General features: G+C 39.7%; 1 protein-coding gene across 1 annotated transcript in view; it reads left to right on the top strand.

Annotated features, from left to right (window-relative positions):
- LOC128652506 (E3 SUMO-protein ligase RanBP2) overlaps positions 1 to 14371 on the top strand; it is a 715575-nt gene extending 701204 nt beyond the window's left edge. The window contains exon 26 of the mRNA XM_053705441.1: positions 13795 to 14371. Coding sequence (XP_053561416.1) covers positions 13795 to 13916 — 122 coding nt within the window. The 3' untranslated portion in view covers positions 13917 to 14371. The remainder of the gene's footprint in view (positions 1 to 13794) is intronic.
- Positions 14372 to 15020: the final 649 nt, after the last annotated feature.

Here is a 15020-nt window from a genome sequence, read left to right as displayed (position 1 = left end):
GCATTATCACTTCCTTGGAAGTATCATCCTGCTTATATCTTTCCGCCTCTAGTTCTTTTTCCAAGAGTAATCTCCAAGATTCTGAAGGAATGCTCGTTTGTTCTGCTGGTAGCTCCGGCATGGCCTCACAGGTTTTGGTATGCGGATCTTGTCCGGATGGCCTCTTGCCATCCGTGGACTCTTCCGCTAAGACCAGACCTTCTGTCGCAAGGTCCTTTTTTCCATCAGGATCTCAAATCCTTAAATTTAAAGGTGTGGAGATTTAACGCTTGATTCTTAGTCAAAGAGGTTTCTCTGACTCTGTGATTAATACTATGTTACAGGCTCGTAAATCCGTATCTAGGGAGATATATTATAGAGTCTGGAAGACTTATATTTCTTGGTGTCTTTCTCATCATTTTTCCTGGCATTCTTTTAGAATTCCGAGAATTTTACAGTTTCTTCAGGATGGTTTGGATAAAGGTTTGTCTGCAAGTTCCTTGAAAGGACAAATCTCTGCTCTTTCTGTTCTTTTTCACAGAAAGATTGCTAATCTTCCTGATATTCATTGTTTTGTACAAGCTTTGGTTTGTATAAAACCTGTCATTAAGTCAATCTCTCCTCCTTGGAGTTTGAATTTGGTTCTGGGGGCTCTTCAAGCTCCTCCGTTTGAACCTATGCATTCATTGGACATTAAATTACTTTCTTGGAAAGTTTTGTTCCTTTTGGCCATCTCTTCTGCCAGAAGAGTTTCTGAATTATCTGCTCTTTCTTGTGAGTCTCCTTTTCTGATTTTTCACCAGGATAAGGCGGTGTTGCGAACTTCTTTTAAATTTTTACCTAAGGTTGTGAATTCTAACAACATTAGTAGAGAAATTGTGGTTCCTTCATTATGTCCTAATCCTAAGAATTCTAAGGAGAAATCATTGCATTCTTTGGATGTAGTTAGAGCTTTGAAATATTATGTTGAAGCTACTAAGGATTTCAGAAAGACTTCTAGTCTATTTGTTATCTTTTCCGGTTCTAGGAAAGGTCAGAAGGCCTCTGCCATTTCTTTGGCATCTTGGTTGAAATCTTTAATTCATCATGCTTATGTCGAGTCGGGTAAAACTCCGCCTCAAAGGATTACAGCTCATTCTACTAGGTCAGTTTCTACTTCCTGGGCGTTTAGGAATGAAGCTTCGGTTGATCAGATCTGCAAAGCAGCAACTTGGTCTTCTTTGCATACTTTTACTAAATTCTACCATTTTGATGTGTTTTCTTCTTCTGAAGCTGTTTTTGGTAGAAAAGTACTTCAGGCAGCTGTTTCACTTTGAATCTTCTGCTTATATTTTCAGTTTTTTTCTTTATAAGATTTAAACTTTATTTTTGGGTGTGGATTTTTTTCAGCGGAATTGGCTGTCTTTATTTTATCCCTCCCTCTCTAGTGACTCTTGCGTGGAAGATTCACATCTTGGGTAGTCATTATCCCATACGTCACTAGCTCATGGACTCTTGCTAATTACATGAAAGAAAACATAATTTATGTAAGAACTTACCTGATAAATTCATTTCTTTCATATTAGCAAGAGTCCATGAGGCCCACCCTTTTTTGTGGTGGTCATGATTTTTTTTGTATAAAGCACAATTATTCCAATTCCTTATATTTATGCTTCGCACTTTTTTCTTATCACCCCACTTCTTGGCTATTCGTTAAACTGATTTGTGGGTGTGGTGAGGGGTGTATTTATAGGCATTTTAAGGTTTGGGAAACTTTGCCCCTCCTGGTAGGAATGTATATCCCATACGTCACTAGCTCATGGACTCTTGCTAATATGAAAGAAATGAATTTATCAGGTAAGTTCTTACATAAATTGTGTTTTTTAAATGGACAGTACTGGTTAAAATTAAGGTTACTGTATTTAATTAAAGGACTTATTTCTTTCATGTAAGTGGCAAGAGTCCATGAGCTAATTTCGTATGGGATATACATTCCTACCAGGAGGGGGCAAAGTTTCCCAAACCTCAAAATGCCTATAAATACACCTCACTCACACCTCAGTTTTACAAACTTTGCCTCCTTGTGGAGGTGATAAAGCAAGTTGTGCTGGATTTGCTTCTGTGGAAGGCGCTTCTAAGCATTTTGAAGCCCAATTCCTCTCTGAGTACAGTGTTTGAAGGATGTGAAGGGAGTATTGCCTGATGACACCATGTTTTCGCCTATGGGAAATCTATTCCAATTCTCTCTGTAAATCTGTCGCAGGGATTCATCTGCTGCTTCCCTTTACAGATCGACATTATACTCCTCTACCATTACCTCTGCTGATATGTTTCAGTACTGGTTTGGCTGTCTGCTATATGTGGATGGGCGTCTTACACGGTAAGTTTACAGTATACTTTTATTATATAGAATAATAATAAGACACTCTCAGCTATGGATTGGGCACTTTTTAAGTAAAGTTGTTATATATTGTTTGTATACATGCCTTGAGTCAGTAATTCAGTGCTCTTTTTGTGAGTCTGAAACATACAGGGTTTTTTTTGGAGCTAGTAATTTATTTATAAATTAGGATGCTAAGTATTATATTAGTCTCACGGAATGTTGATAATCACATTTTATGCAGCTATAATAGCAGTATCGATTAGGCTTTATTTTGGTACATTTTGTTTTTTGTATATACAGTACAATCAAAATTCTTACCTGCTTTTTAGAATCATAGGCGTTTTAGAAATCCTCTTCAGCTTTGCATGTCGCGCATGGGATGATGCTATTTATGTCATAGGGTGACGTGTCATCCATTGTGTGCCATTTTTTGGCGCCAAAAAATTTCCCGCCAAAAAATGTCCTGCCAAAATTGCCGTTATAAGTTTTGCCCCAAGCTCATTCAGTGTTCTTAGTAAACACTTAGAGAGCTTTAATGCAGCATTTTATGAATCAGTTTTCTTTTTTATATTTTTTTAGCTCTGTTTTCCATTCTCTCAAGCCTGTTATATATTTATCATATATAGGAGCATGGATAAAAATTTGCAGAATTTATTTTTTTCTAATTTAGTTTTTTTGCAATTATGGCTCAAACTGAACCTGCCTCTGATGTTACCATATGATTTGAGCTCCCTAAACAAGTATTTAAAGGGACATTAAACACTTGTCATTAGGATTTTTTGGGGTTTTTTTAGTCATAATGCTGTTTTAGTTTTTAAAATGCAAATCGCATTTTTTTTTATTATAGGTTTTCCTATTTTTTATTTTTTTTTTATTTACTTGTGCTTTGTTCCTGCTCCCTGATGAATCTGTGCAGATATGGTGGAAGTCTGTGCTTATTGCTGTGAGCGTGCACGCATGTAGACATAGCTCTCACAGCATAAGTAAAAAAACTACTGCTGCTATAACATTTGCAGGAATTATCGTTAGCTTTTTTTTTTTTTTTTTTGCACAATAATAGATTTTTAAGCAGCATCAGCTATTGATTGCTATTTAACTAATACAATTACATTTATTATTTCAAGTTTAATTTATGTATGCTATTTATTCATTCCTATGTGCACATTTAAAATATTTTTTCCCTCTGGTGAGAAGGGAAAATTAATTCTTGTGGTGCAAGGGAAAGAGGGATGGGTAAGGGATCTGTCGCCCAACACACTGTTACAGCCCAGCGAGGCAGCTGCTGTGTCCTAATCATGTCTGCTGTCTGAAACAATCTGTTTCGCCCTTCTTACCTCTCACCTTTCTCTCCAAGCTCCCGTTCAAGCCATAAATTATTTTGCTTTCCTATGCCTGTCAGAGTCTGTGCTGATCGGACCCTATGCAAATCTGCTGCATTCCTAGGCTCTGATTTGCGGCTACGCATGTGATAGGAAATAGGCATTAGGAAGATCAGAGCAGATACTGTAGGGAAAGCTTTGTTTGTCTTTTGTTAGTGGTAGGGAGAGGTCAGCCAAAAAATGTAGTCTTCTGTTCCGTACACAACAGGGATAAACGACCAGACAGAGACAGCCAAGCACTCCAGTATAAGTTTTATGTGGCTGCAAATTACCCTTTTCTCCCTAGATTCTTACAGCTATTCGGTCCAAAAAATCTTCAGAGAAAGTAAATTCTGACAAGCCGGTCCTCTAACACAGCTGTCATTCAGTAACATTGGCTCCACTGAATGTATGAAGCTCGTTCACAAGGTTGCTGAGTGCGAGCCTCATAGATTTAGTGGAGACTGCTCTCTTTGTATTTGCAGTAGGGTAGTGGAAATGGGTGCACACATCACGTGACACAGCATCAGCTGTAACGTGCGTTACAAGATGGCGGTGATCATTACTTTTAATAGGCGGTGGTTTAGGTAAGTATTTGAAACAGAAATAAATATGAAAAGGTTAATTAAAAAAAAGTAAAAACACAATAAAGATGCAAATCAGTAACTATTTTATTAAAAAAAAAAGTAATATGAGAAACCAGAAGGTGTTTAGGGTCCCTTTAACAAAGCTAAGTTTGCATGTTGTAATTAAGCTGATCTAAATTATTTAGATATATTATGTGGCTCTTGTTTAATAAACTATTAAATATATCTGAGTACAAATACACACACTTTTATTCTATCTCAGTCTAAATGTACATAGCATTACTGCAGAAATGTTAGATTTTATTGCTACAGCTAAAGAGAAGGCAATGACTGCTAAAATATTTTGTAAATATCTTTTGGGTTTACTCAAAAGTGCCGATTCCTTTATTTGTAATACTGTATTTGAAATTATAAAAAAATATCAAAAGCAAATTTTTGGCAGTCCTTGCTAGAAAAGACTTTTGGCTTAAATCTTGGACTGCTGACATGGTTTCAGACTTTTATCTTTCTTTTCAGGAAAATAAATTCTTTGGTTCTTATGTGTATGCTACGATATTTACTGTTACTGGAGGTAAATGGGCTTTTCTTCCTTAGAACTATGGGAAGATCTAAAGCTTTCAATTGCTTTTCGTCAGAATAAGGTACAAAAAGTTAACAAGTCAAAGCAGGCCAAGAAATCTATCCCTACTACCAAAATTGCATGAAGGTGCGGCCTCGATCCAGAGGTTCTTCTAGGGGGCATTTTATGCCTTTTTCAGGAGGCTTGGTTCCCGTCTGTTCCAGATCCCTGGGTTCTGAATATAGTTTCCCAGGGTTATTGAATAGGATTCAGAACAAGACCTCCCAGAGGAAGTTTGTTTTCTCTCAAATGTTCTAACAAATCCCTTGAAGGCTCAAGCCTTTTTTCAGTCCATTTCGTATCTGAAAACTGTGGGAGTAATTGTGCCAGTGCCTTTGCAAGAACGTGAGATGGGATTTTATTGAAATCTCTTCATTGTTCCAAAAAAGGAAGGTACTTTCAGACCAGTCCTGTATCTGAAAGCTCTAAACAGGTAAGAATTTGTAAGAATTCCTTCTTTCAAAATGGAAACTATTCTGAATATTCTGCCTTTTGTTCAACAAGGGCAGTTTATGTCCACAATAGATTTAAATCATGCTTATCTTTATGTTCTAATTCAAAGGGAACAGTACTGGTTTCTGACGTTTGCCTTTCTAGTTTGTTGCTCTACCATTTGGTCTGACTACAGCTTCAAGAAAATTCACAAAGGTTCAGGGTGCTCAATTGTCTGTGATCAGATCTCAGGGTATTGCAGTGTTTCCCATCCTGAACAATATCTTGGTTCAAGCTCCATCTTTTCCTTTAGCAGAATCCCACACCAAAAAACTGTTGTTTCTTCAATGACGTGGTTGGAGGATCAATTTTCCAAAGAGTTCTTTGGTTCCTCAAACAAAGGTAACTCTTTTGGGATATCAAATAGATTCTCTTGATGAGTTAGGAAATGTAATGGAGCAGAGTAGGTTAAAATTGGTGTCAGTTTGTCTGAACCTTCAGTCCCTCTACTTTCCTTGTGTTGCTCTTTGTATGGAAGTTCTGGGTCACATGATTGTAGCTTCATGTGCAATTCCTTTTGCTCGGTTTTACATTAGACCTCTTCAGCTTTGTATGCTTCATCAGTGGTGTAGGGATCATACTCGGCTATCTCAAAGGATTTTTCTGGATCCCAGTACAAGTCAGTCTCTGACTTGGTTGCTTGATCATTAGTTCATTATTCAGGGTGCTTTTTTTGTTCATCCTACCTGGACTTTGATCACTACAGATGCAAGTCTTTCAGGTTGGGGAACTTTTTGAGGGTCTCTGAGCACACAAGGAGTTTGAGATCCTTGGGAGGTGAGGTTGCCAATAATTATTCTGGAACTCTATTTTCAGGGCTTTTCAGACTTGGCCTCTGTTGAAAAGAGAATCTCATCTCCATTTCCAAACGGACAGTGTCACAGCAGTGACTTATGTCGATCATCAGGGGCCACTCACAGTTCTCTAGCTATGAGGGAAGTGTCTAGAAGTGTCTAGATCTTTAGGGTCTCCCAGAGATAAATCTGATGGCTTCTTGTTTGAACAACACACTTCCCAATTTCGTTGCAAGGTACAGGGACCGGCCGTTTCAGCTTGCTTATCTGTTTCTTCCTCTGGTTCTTCTTCCAAGAGTGATCTCCAAGCCAAGATAAATCATCAATAATTGGCACGTATTAAGCCTGTAATCAAGCCAATTTCTCATTGGAATCTCTACTTGGTGTTAAAGGTTTTGCAGGCTCCTTTTGAACCTATGCATAACATTTCTTTTAAGGTGTTATTCCCCTAGCTATCTCTTCTGCTAGAAAAGTTTGAGTTACCTGCTCTTACCAGTGATCCTCCGTATCTTGTTTTTCATTAGTATAAGTCGGTGTTACGGACTAAATTTTAATTTTTGCCTAAAGTTGTTTGTTCAGGCAATATCAGTAGAGAGATTGATATTCTAAGAATGCTTCAGAGAGATCTTTGCATAATTTGGTTAGAGCATTGAAATTTTACATTGACGCTACTAAGGATTTTAGACAGACTTCTAGTTTGATCACTTTTCTGGTACTAGAAAAGGACTGAAAGTTTCAGCTCTTTCTTTGGCCTCTTGGTTGAAACTTGTGATTCACAAGGCTTATTTGGAGGCAGGTCAGCCTCCGCCACATTGGATTACTGCTCATTCTACAAGGTCAGTTGCCACTTCTTGGGCTTTCAACAATGACCAAATTTGCAAGGCAGCTACTGGTCTTCGTTGCATACTTTTACTAAATTCCATCATTTTTATGTTTTTGCTTCTGAGGCAGCCTTTGGTAGGAAGGTCCTTAAGGCAGTTATCTCAGCTTACTTTATTTTTGCCTGATTTGATAAAAAAAATATTTTTTTTTATTTATTTTTTTTGAGATTTTATGGGGGGTTTGAGCACATCTTTTCTTTTTTTTCCTGCTCTTTTTTTATTGGCATTTATTTCTTTGCACTACCTCATTTTGCATGGCTATACGTTAGACCTAGGTAACTGTGAGGTGGGAGTTTTTTTATAGAGCTCTTGAGGTTTGGGAATATTTGCCTCCTCCTAGTGGTAAGGATAATGGACTCTCACCACCATGAAATAAATGAATCAGGTAATCATATATTGTTTAAAGACTTTAAACTGCAATAAAGGTTGATGTTGCAGCCTTAGTCTTAGACAAGTGGTTTTCTGGAGGATAGCAAACACATACACCAGATTTCTCCAACATAGGTGTGTCCGGTCCACGGCGTCATCCTTACTTGTGGGATATTCTCTTCCCCAACAGGAAATGGCAAAGAGCCCAGCAAAGCTGGTCACATGATCCCTCCTAGGCTCCGCCTACCCCAGTCATTCTCTTTGCCGTTGTACAGGCAACATCTCCACGGAGATGGCTTAGAGTTTTTTAGTGTTTAACTGTAGTTTTTATTATTCAATCAAGAGTTTGTTATTTTGAAATAGTGCTGGTATGTACTATTTACTCAGAAACAGAAAAGAGATGAAGATTCTGTTTGTATGAGGAAAATGATTTTAGCAACCGTCACTAAAATCCATGGCTGTTCCACACAGGACTGTTGAGAGCAATTAACTTCAGTTGGGGGAACAGTGAGCAGTCTCTTGCTGCTTGAGGTATGACACATTCTAACAAGACGATGTAATGCTGGAAGCTGTCATTTTCCCTATGGGATCCGGTAAGCCATGTTTATTAAGATCGTAAATAAGGGCTTCACAAGGGCTTATTAAGACTGTAGACTTTTTCTGGGCTAAATCGATTCATTATTAACACATATTTAGCCTTGAGGAATCATTTATTCTGGGTATTTTGATATAATAATATCGGCAGGCACTGTTTTAGACACCTTATTCTCTAGGGGCTTTCCCTAATCATAGGCAGAGCCTCATTTTCGCACCTCTATTGCGCACTTGTTTTTGAGAAGCATGACATGCAGATGCATGTGTGAGGAGCTCTGATACATAGAAAAGACTTTCTGAAGGCTTCATTTGGTATCGTATTCCCCTTTGGGCTTGGTTGGGTCTCAGCAAAGCAGATACCAGGGACTGTAAAGGGGTTAAAGTTAAAAACGGCTCCGGTTCCGTTATTTTAAGGGTTAAAGCTTCCAAATTTGGTGTGCAATACTTTTAAGGCTTTAAGACACTGTGGTGAAAATTTGGTGAATTTTGAACAATTCCTTCATGTTTTTTCGCAATTGCAGTAATAAAGTGTGTTCAGTTTAAAATTTAAAGTGACAGTAACGGTTTTATTTTAAAACGTTTTTTGTACTTGGTTATCAAGTTTATGCCTGTTTAACATGTCTGAACTACCAGATAGACTGTGTTCTGAATGTGGGGAAGCCAGAATTCCCATTCATTTAAATAAATGTGATTTATGTGACAATGACAATGATGCCCAAGATGATTCCTCAAGTGAGGGGAGTAAGCATGGTACTGCATCATTCCCTCCTTCGTCTACACGAGTCTTGCCCACTCAGGAGGCCCCTAGTACATCTAGCGCGCCAATACTCCTTACTATGCAACAATTAACGGCTGTAATGGATAATTCTGTCAAAAACATTTTAGCCAAAATGAACACTTATCAGCGTAAGCGCGACTGCTCTGTTTTAGATACTGAAGAGCATGACGACGCTGATAATAATGGTTCTGAAGGGCCCCTAACCCAGTCTGATGGGGCCAGGGAGGTTTTGTCTGAGGGAGAAATTACTGATTCAGGGAACATTTCTCAACAAGCTGAACCTGATGTGATTACGTTTAAATTTAAGTTGGAACATCTCCGCATTCTGCTTAAGGAGGTATTATCCACTCTGGATGATTGTGACAAGTTGGTCATCCCAGAGAAACTATGTAAAATGGACAAGTTCCTAGAGGTCCCGGGGCTCCCAGAAGCTTTTCCTATACCCAAGCGGGTGGCGGACATTGTTAATAAAGAATGGGAAAGGCCCGGTATTCCTTTCGTCCCTCCCCCCATATTTAAAAAATTGTTTCCTATGGTCGACCCCAGAAAGGACTTATGGCAGACAGTCCCCAAGGTCGAGGGAGCGGTTTCCACTTTAAACAAACGCACCACTATACCCATAGAGGATAGTTGTGCTTTCAAAGATCCTATGGATAAAAAATTAGAAGGTTTACTTAAAAAGATGTTTGTTCAGCAGGGTTACCTTCTACAACCAATTTCATGCATTGTCCCTGTAGCTACAGCCGCATGTTTCTGGTTCGATGAGCTGATAAAGGCGGTCGATAGTGATTCTCCTCCTTATGAGGAGATTATGGACAGAATCAATGCTCTCAAATTGGCTAATTCTTTCACCCTAGACGCCACTTTGCAATTGGCTAGGTTAGCGGCTAAGAATTCTGGGTTTGCTATTGTGGCGCGCAGAGCGCTTTGGTTGAAATCTTGGTCAGCTGATGCGTCTTCCAAGAACAAGCTACTTAACATTCCTTTCAAGGGGAAAACGCTGTTTGGCCCTGACTTGAAAGAGATTATCTCTGATATCACTGGGGGTAAGGGCCACGCCCTTCCTCAGGATCGGCCTTTCAAGGCAAAAAATAAACCTAATTTTCGTCCCTTTCGTAGAAATGGACCAGCCCAAAGTGCTACGTCCTCTAAGCAAGAGGGTAATACTTCTCAAGCCAAGCCAGCTTGGAGACCAATGCAAGGCTGGAACAAGGGAAAGCAGGCCAAGAAACCTGCCACTGCTACCAAGACAGCATGAAATGTTGGCCCCCGATCCGGGACCGGATCTGGTGGGGGGCAGACTTTCTCTCTTCGCTCAGGCTTGGGCAAGAGATGTTCTGGATCCTTGGGCGCTAGAAATAGTCTCCCAAGGTTATCTTCTGGAATTCAAGGGGCTTCCCCCAAGGGGGAGGTTCCACAGGTCTCAGTTGTCTTCAGACCACATAAAAAGACAGGCATTCTTACATTGTGTAGAAGACCTGTTAAAAATGGGAGTGATTCATCCTGTTCCATTAAGAGAACAAGGGATGGGGTTCTACTCCAATCTGTTCATAGTTCCCAAAAAAGAGGGAACGTTCAGACCAATCTTGGATCTCAAGATCTTAAACAAGTTTCTCAAGGTTCCATCGTTCAAGATGGAAACCATTCGAACTATTCTTCCTTCCATCCAGGAAGGTCAATTCATGACCACAGTGGATTTAAAGGATGCGTATCTACATATTCCTATCCACAAGGAACATCATCGGTTCCTAAGGTTCGCATTCCTGGACAAGCATTACCAGTTCGTGGCGCTTCCTTTCGGATTAGCCACTGCTCCAAGGATTTTCACAAAGGTACTAGGGTCCCTTCTAGCTGTGCTAAGACCAAGGGGCATTGCTGTAGTACCTTACTTGGACGACATTCTGATTCAAGCGTCGTCCCTTCCTCAAGCAAAGGCTCACACGGACATTGTCCTGGCCTTTCTCAGATCTCACGGATGGAAAGTGAACGTGGAAAAGAGTTCTCTATCTCCGTCAACAAGGGTTCCCTTCTTGGGAACAATAATAGACTCCTTAGAAATGAGGATTTTTCTGACAGAGGCCAGAAAAACAAAACTTCTAGACTCTTGTCGGATACTTCATTCCGTTCCTCTTCCTTCCATAGCGTAGTGCATGGAAGTGATCGGTTTGATGGTAGCGGCAATGGACATAGTTCCTTTTGCGCGCATTCATCTAAGACCATTACAACTGTGCATGCTCAGTCAGTGGAATGGGGACTATACAGACTTGTCTCCGAAGATACAAGTAAATCAGAGGACCAGAGACTCACTCCGTTGGTGGCTGTCCCTGGACAACCTGTTACAAGGGATGACATTCCGCAGACCGGAGTGGGTCATCGTCACGACCGACGCCAGTCTGATGGGCTGGGGCGCGGTCTGGGGATCCCTGAAAGCTCAGGGTCTTTGGTCTCGGGAAGAATCTCTTCTACCGATAAATATTCTGGAACTGAGAGCGATATTCAATGCTCTCAAGGCTTGGCCTCAGCTAGCGAGGGCCAAGTTCATACGGTTTCAATCAGACAACATGACAACTGTTGCGTACATCAACCATCAGGGGGGAACAAGGAGTTCCCTAGCGATGGAAGAAGTGACCAAAATCATTCTATGGGCGGAGTCTCACTCCTGCCACCTGTCTGCTATCCACATCCCAGGAGTGGAAAATTGGGAAGCGGATTTTCTGAGTCGTCAGACATTGCATCCGGGGGAGTGGGAACTCCATCCGGAAATCTTTGCCCAAGTCACTCAGCTGTGGGGCATTCCAGACATGGATCTGATGGCCTCTCGTCAGAACTTCAAAGTTCCTTGCTACGGGTCCAGATCCAGGGATCCCAAGGCGGCTCTAGTGGATGCACTAGTAGCACCTTGGACCTTCAAACTAGCTTATGTGTTCCCGCCGTTTCCTCTCATCCCCAGGCTGGTAGCCAGGATCAATCAGGAGAGGGCGTCGGTGATCTTGATAGCTCCTGCGTGGCCACGCAGGACTTGGTATGCAGATCTGGTGAATATGTCATCGGCTCCACCTTGGAAGCTACCTTTGAGACGAGACCTTCTTGTTCAGGGTCCGTTCGAACATCCGAATCTGGTTTCACTCCAGCTGACTGCTTGGAGATTGAACGCTTGATCTTATCGAAGCGAGGGTTCTCAGATTCTGTTATCGATACTCTTGTTCAGGCCAGAAAGCCTGTAACTAGAAAGATTTACCACAAAATTTGGAAAAAATATATCTGTTGGTGTGAATCTAAAGGATTCCCTTGGGACAAGGTTAAGATTCCTAAGATTCTATCCTTCCTTCAAGAAGGATTGGAAAAAGGATTATCTGCTAGTTCCCTGAAGGGACAGATTTCTGCCTTGTCTGTGTTACTTCACAAAAAGCTGGCAGCTGTGCCAGATGTTCAAGCCTTTGTTCAGGCTCTGGTTAGAATTAAGCCTGTTTACAAACCTTTGACTCCTCCTTGGAGTCTCAACTTAGTTCTTTCAGTTCTTCAGGGGGTTCCGTTTGAACCCTTACATTCCGTTGATATTAAGTTATTATCTTGGAAAGTTTTGTTTTTAGTTGCAATTTCTTCTGCTAGAAGAGTTTCAGAATTATCTGCTCTGCAGTGTTCTCCTCCTTATCTGGTGTTCCATGCAGATAAGGTGGTTTTACGTACTAAACCTGGTTTTCTTCCAAAAGTTGTTTCTAACAAAAACTTTAACCAGGAGATTATCGTACCTTCTCTGTGTCCGAAACCAGTTTCAAAGAAGGAACGTTTGTTGCACAATTTGGATGTTGTTCGCGCTCTAAAATTCTATTTAGATGCTACAAAGGATTTTAGACAAACATCTTCCTTGTTTGTTGTTTATTCCGGTAAAAGGAGAGGTCAAAAAGCAACTTCTACCTCTCTCTCTTTTTGGATTATAAGCATCATCAGATTGGCTTACGAGACTGCCGGACGGCAGCCTCCCGAAAGAATCACGGCTCATTCCACTAGGGCTGTGGCTTCCACATGGGCCTTCAAGAACGAGGCTTCTGTTGATCAGATATGTAGGGCAGCGACTTGGTCTTCACTGCACACTTTTACCAAATTTTACAAGTTTGATACTTTTGCTTCTTCTGAGGCTATTTTTGGGAGAAAGGTTTTGCAAGCCGTGGTGCCTTCCATTTAGGTGACCTGATTTGCTCCCTCCCTTCATCCGTGTCCTAAAGCTTTGGTATTGGTTCCCACAAGTAAGGATGACGCCGTGGACCGGACACACCTATGTTGGAGAAAACAGAATTTATGTTTACCTGATAAATTACTTTCTCCAACGGTGTGTCCGGTCCACGGCCCGCCCTGGTTTTTTTAATCAGGTCTGATAATTTATTTTCTTTAACTACAGTCACCACGGTACCATATGGTTTCTCCTATGCAAATATTCCTCCTTAACGTCGGTCGAATGACTGGGGTAGGCGGAGCCTAGGAGGGATCATGTGACCAGCTTTGCTGGGCTCTTTGCCATTTCCTGTTGGGGAAGAGAATATCCCACAAGTAAGGATGACGCCGTGGACCGGACACACCGTTGGAGAAAGTAATTTATCAGGTAAACATAAATTCTGTTATTTAGCAGAATTTAGACACTTTTCTTGTTTTATCATAAAAGTGCAAAATATATATATATTATTATTTCCCCATCATTTGTTTTACTTGTGTAGGGCCAAAATGAGTAGAAATAAAATCTACAATGCAGAAAGTTCTATTTGTTCATTCATATCCTTCAATAATACCACAATCTATTTGCTTGTTTTGCCTGTCCATCTTGCTCTGGAACTAATAGCTGCGAATGAAGGTGAAAGGAGTCTGAGTGATTGTTTTCATCCATTCAACCTCTAGGGATATTGTTTTTGATTTTAGTGTTGTTTTTCCACTTACTTCCTGACTTTGATACTTAGAATACAGTAACATGCTCATTTTATTTTTCTTTTAGATGGGGAAGGTAGAGTTGAACAATTTGCAGCCAGATTCAAAACTCAGGAATTAGCCGATTCTTTCCAGATGAAATTTGAAGAATGCCAACAGAATTTACCAGATCTACCAGCAGAATCATAAACTTGACCTGATGTCCTGGTTTACAGACATATCCAAATTGTTATATTGTCCTGTTATAACATGATTTGAAATTGTGTATATATCTCTGGCTGTGTACCTTCAGTTTATAGTAAAACTTTTTAATGTCCTAAATTACATATTCTTCTGAGTTTATTCTATAATGAAATTGACATTTCTATATTTATCATTCTACTACATTTTCAGAAGAAATGCATCCAGTAAAAAATAATTGTTTAGAAAGTAAAAATAAAAGCCCAATATTTAAAGTAAGTTAAATTTCAAACTCTAGTTTTTCATATGTAATTGAGAATAAATAAAACTGCTCACTAGTTTGTTTGTTAATTAATAGACTACTACATTTTTTTTTCTTTTGTGTATGCAGAACCCTTATGCACTTAAGCAGGAAAATATTTTTAAATGTTGGTGCTGTAAATAAAGTTCAGTCAAACCAATAATATGTTGTAGTTATAGTTTGAATTCTTACATTATGGAGAAAACAATCCAGAATGTTTTCAAGGAGTATTTTCACTGAGTAAAACCCAGTTTACAACAAGATCTGACATATCCCAAGGCTAATGGATAGGAATTGGGATGAGGTCATATGATCTAATTTTATGCTTAAAGGGACATGAAACCCACATTTTTTTTCTTTCATGATTTAGAAAGAGCATGCAATTTTAAACAGCTTTCCAATTGACTTCTATTATCTCATTTGTGTAATTCTCCTGATAACCTTTGTTGAAAAGCATATCTAAATAGTTTCATTAGCTTCTGATTGGTGGCTCAAGAATGAAGCAAATTAGATCAAATCACGCGCTCTTCTATCTGAATCTTGAAAGATGTCCATTTAATCATCCCCTTAGCTAATATCTATAGCATACCTACATGTTGTCTTCCCATGTTATCATAAGAGTTTCCTATATTAGTATAAAACTGAGGTTGGTTAAGTGAGATCCAAAAGTGGTCTCTTAATATTAAGATACCTTCTATTTTTATACTTACTCCTTAATTATTTGAGGGCCAAGAGTGGCCGCCTATGTTTTGTTTCTTTTACTGGAAGTTTAACAAATGACTAGGCATTTGTTTTACTAATCTTAGCTTCCA

The sequence above is a fragment of the Bombina bombina genome, chromosome 3, assembly GCF_027579735.1.
Source record: "Bombina bombina isolate aBomBom1 chromosome 3, aBomBom1.pri, whole genome shotgun sequence".
Lineage (NCBI taxonomy): Eukaryota > Metazoa > Chordata > Amphibia > Anura > Bombinatoridae > Bombina > Bombina bombina.
The sequence above is the reverse complement of the archived record's forward strand: the minus strand, read 5'-3'. Positions and strand labels throughout refer to the sequence as shown.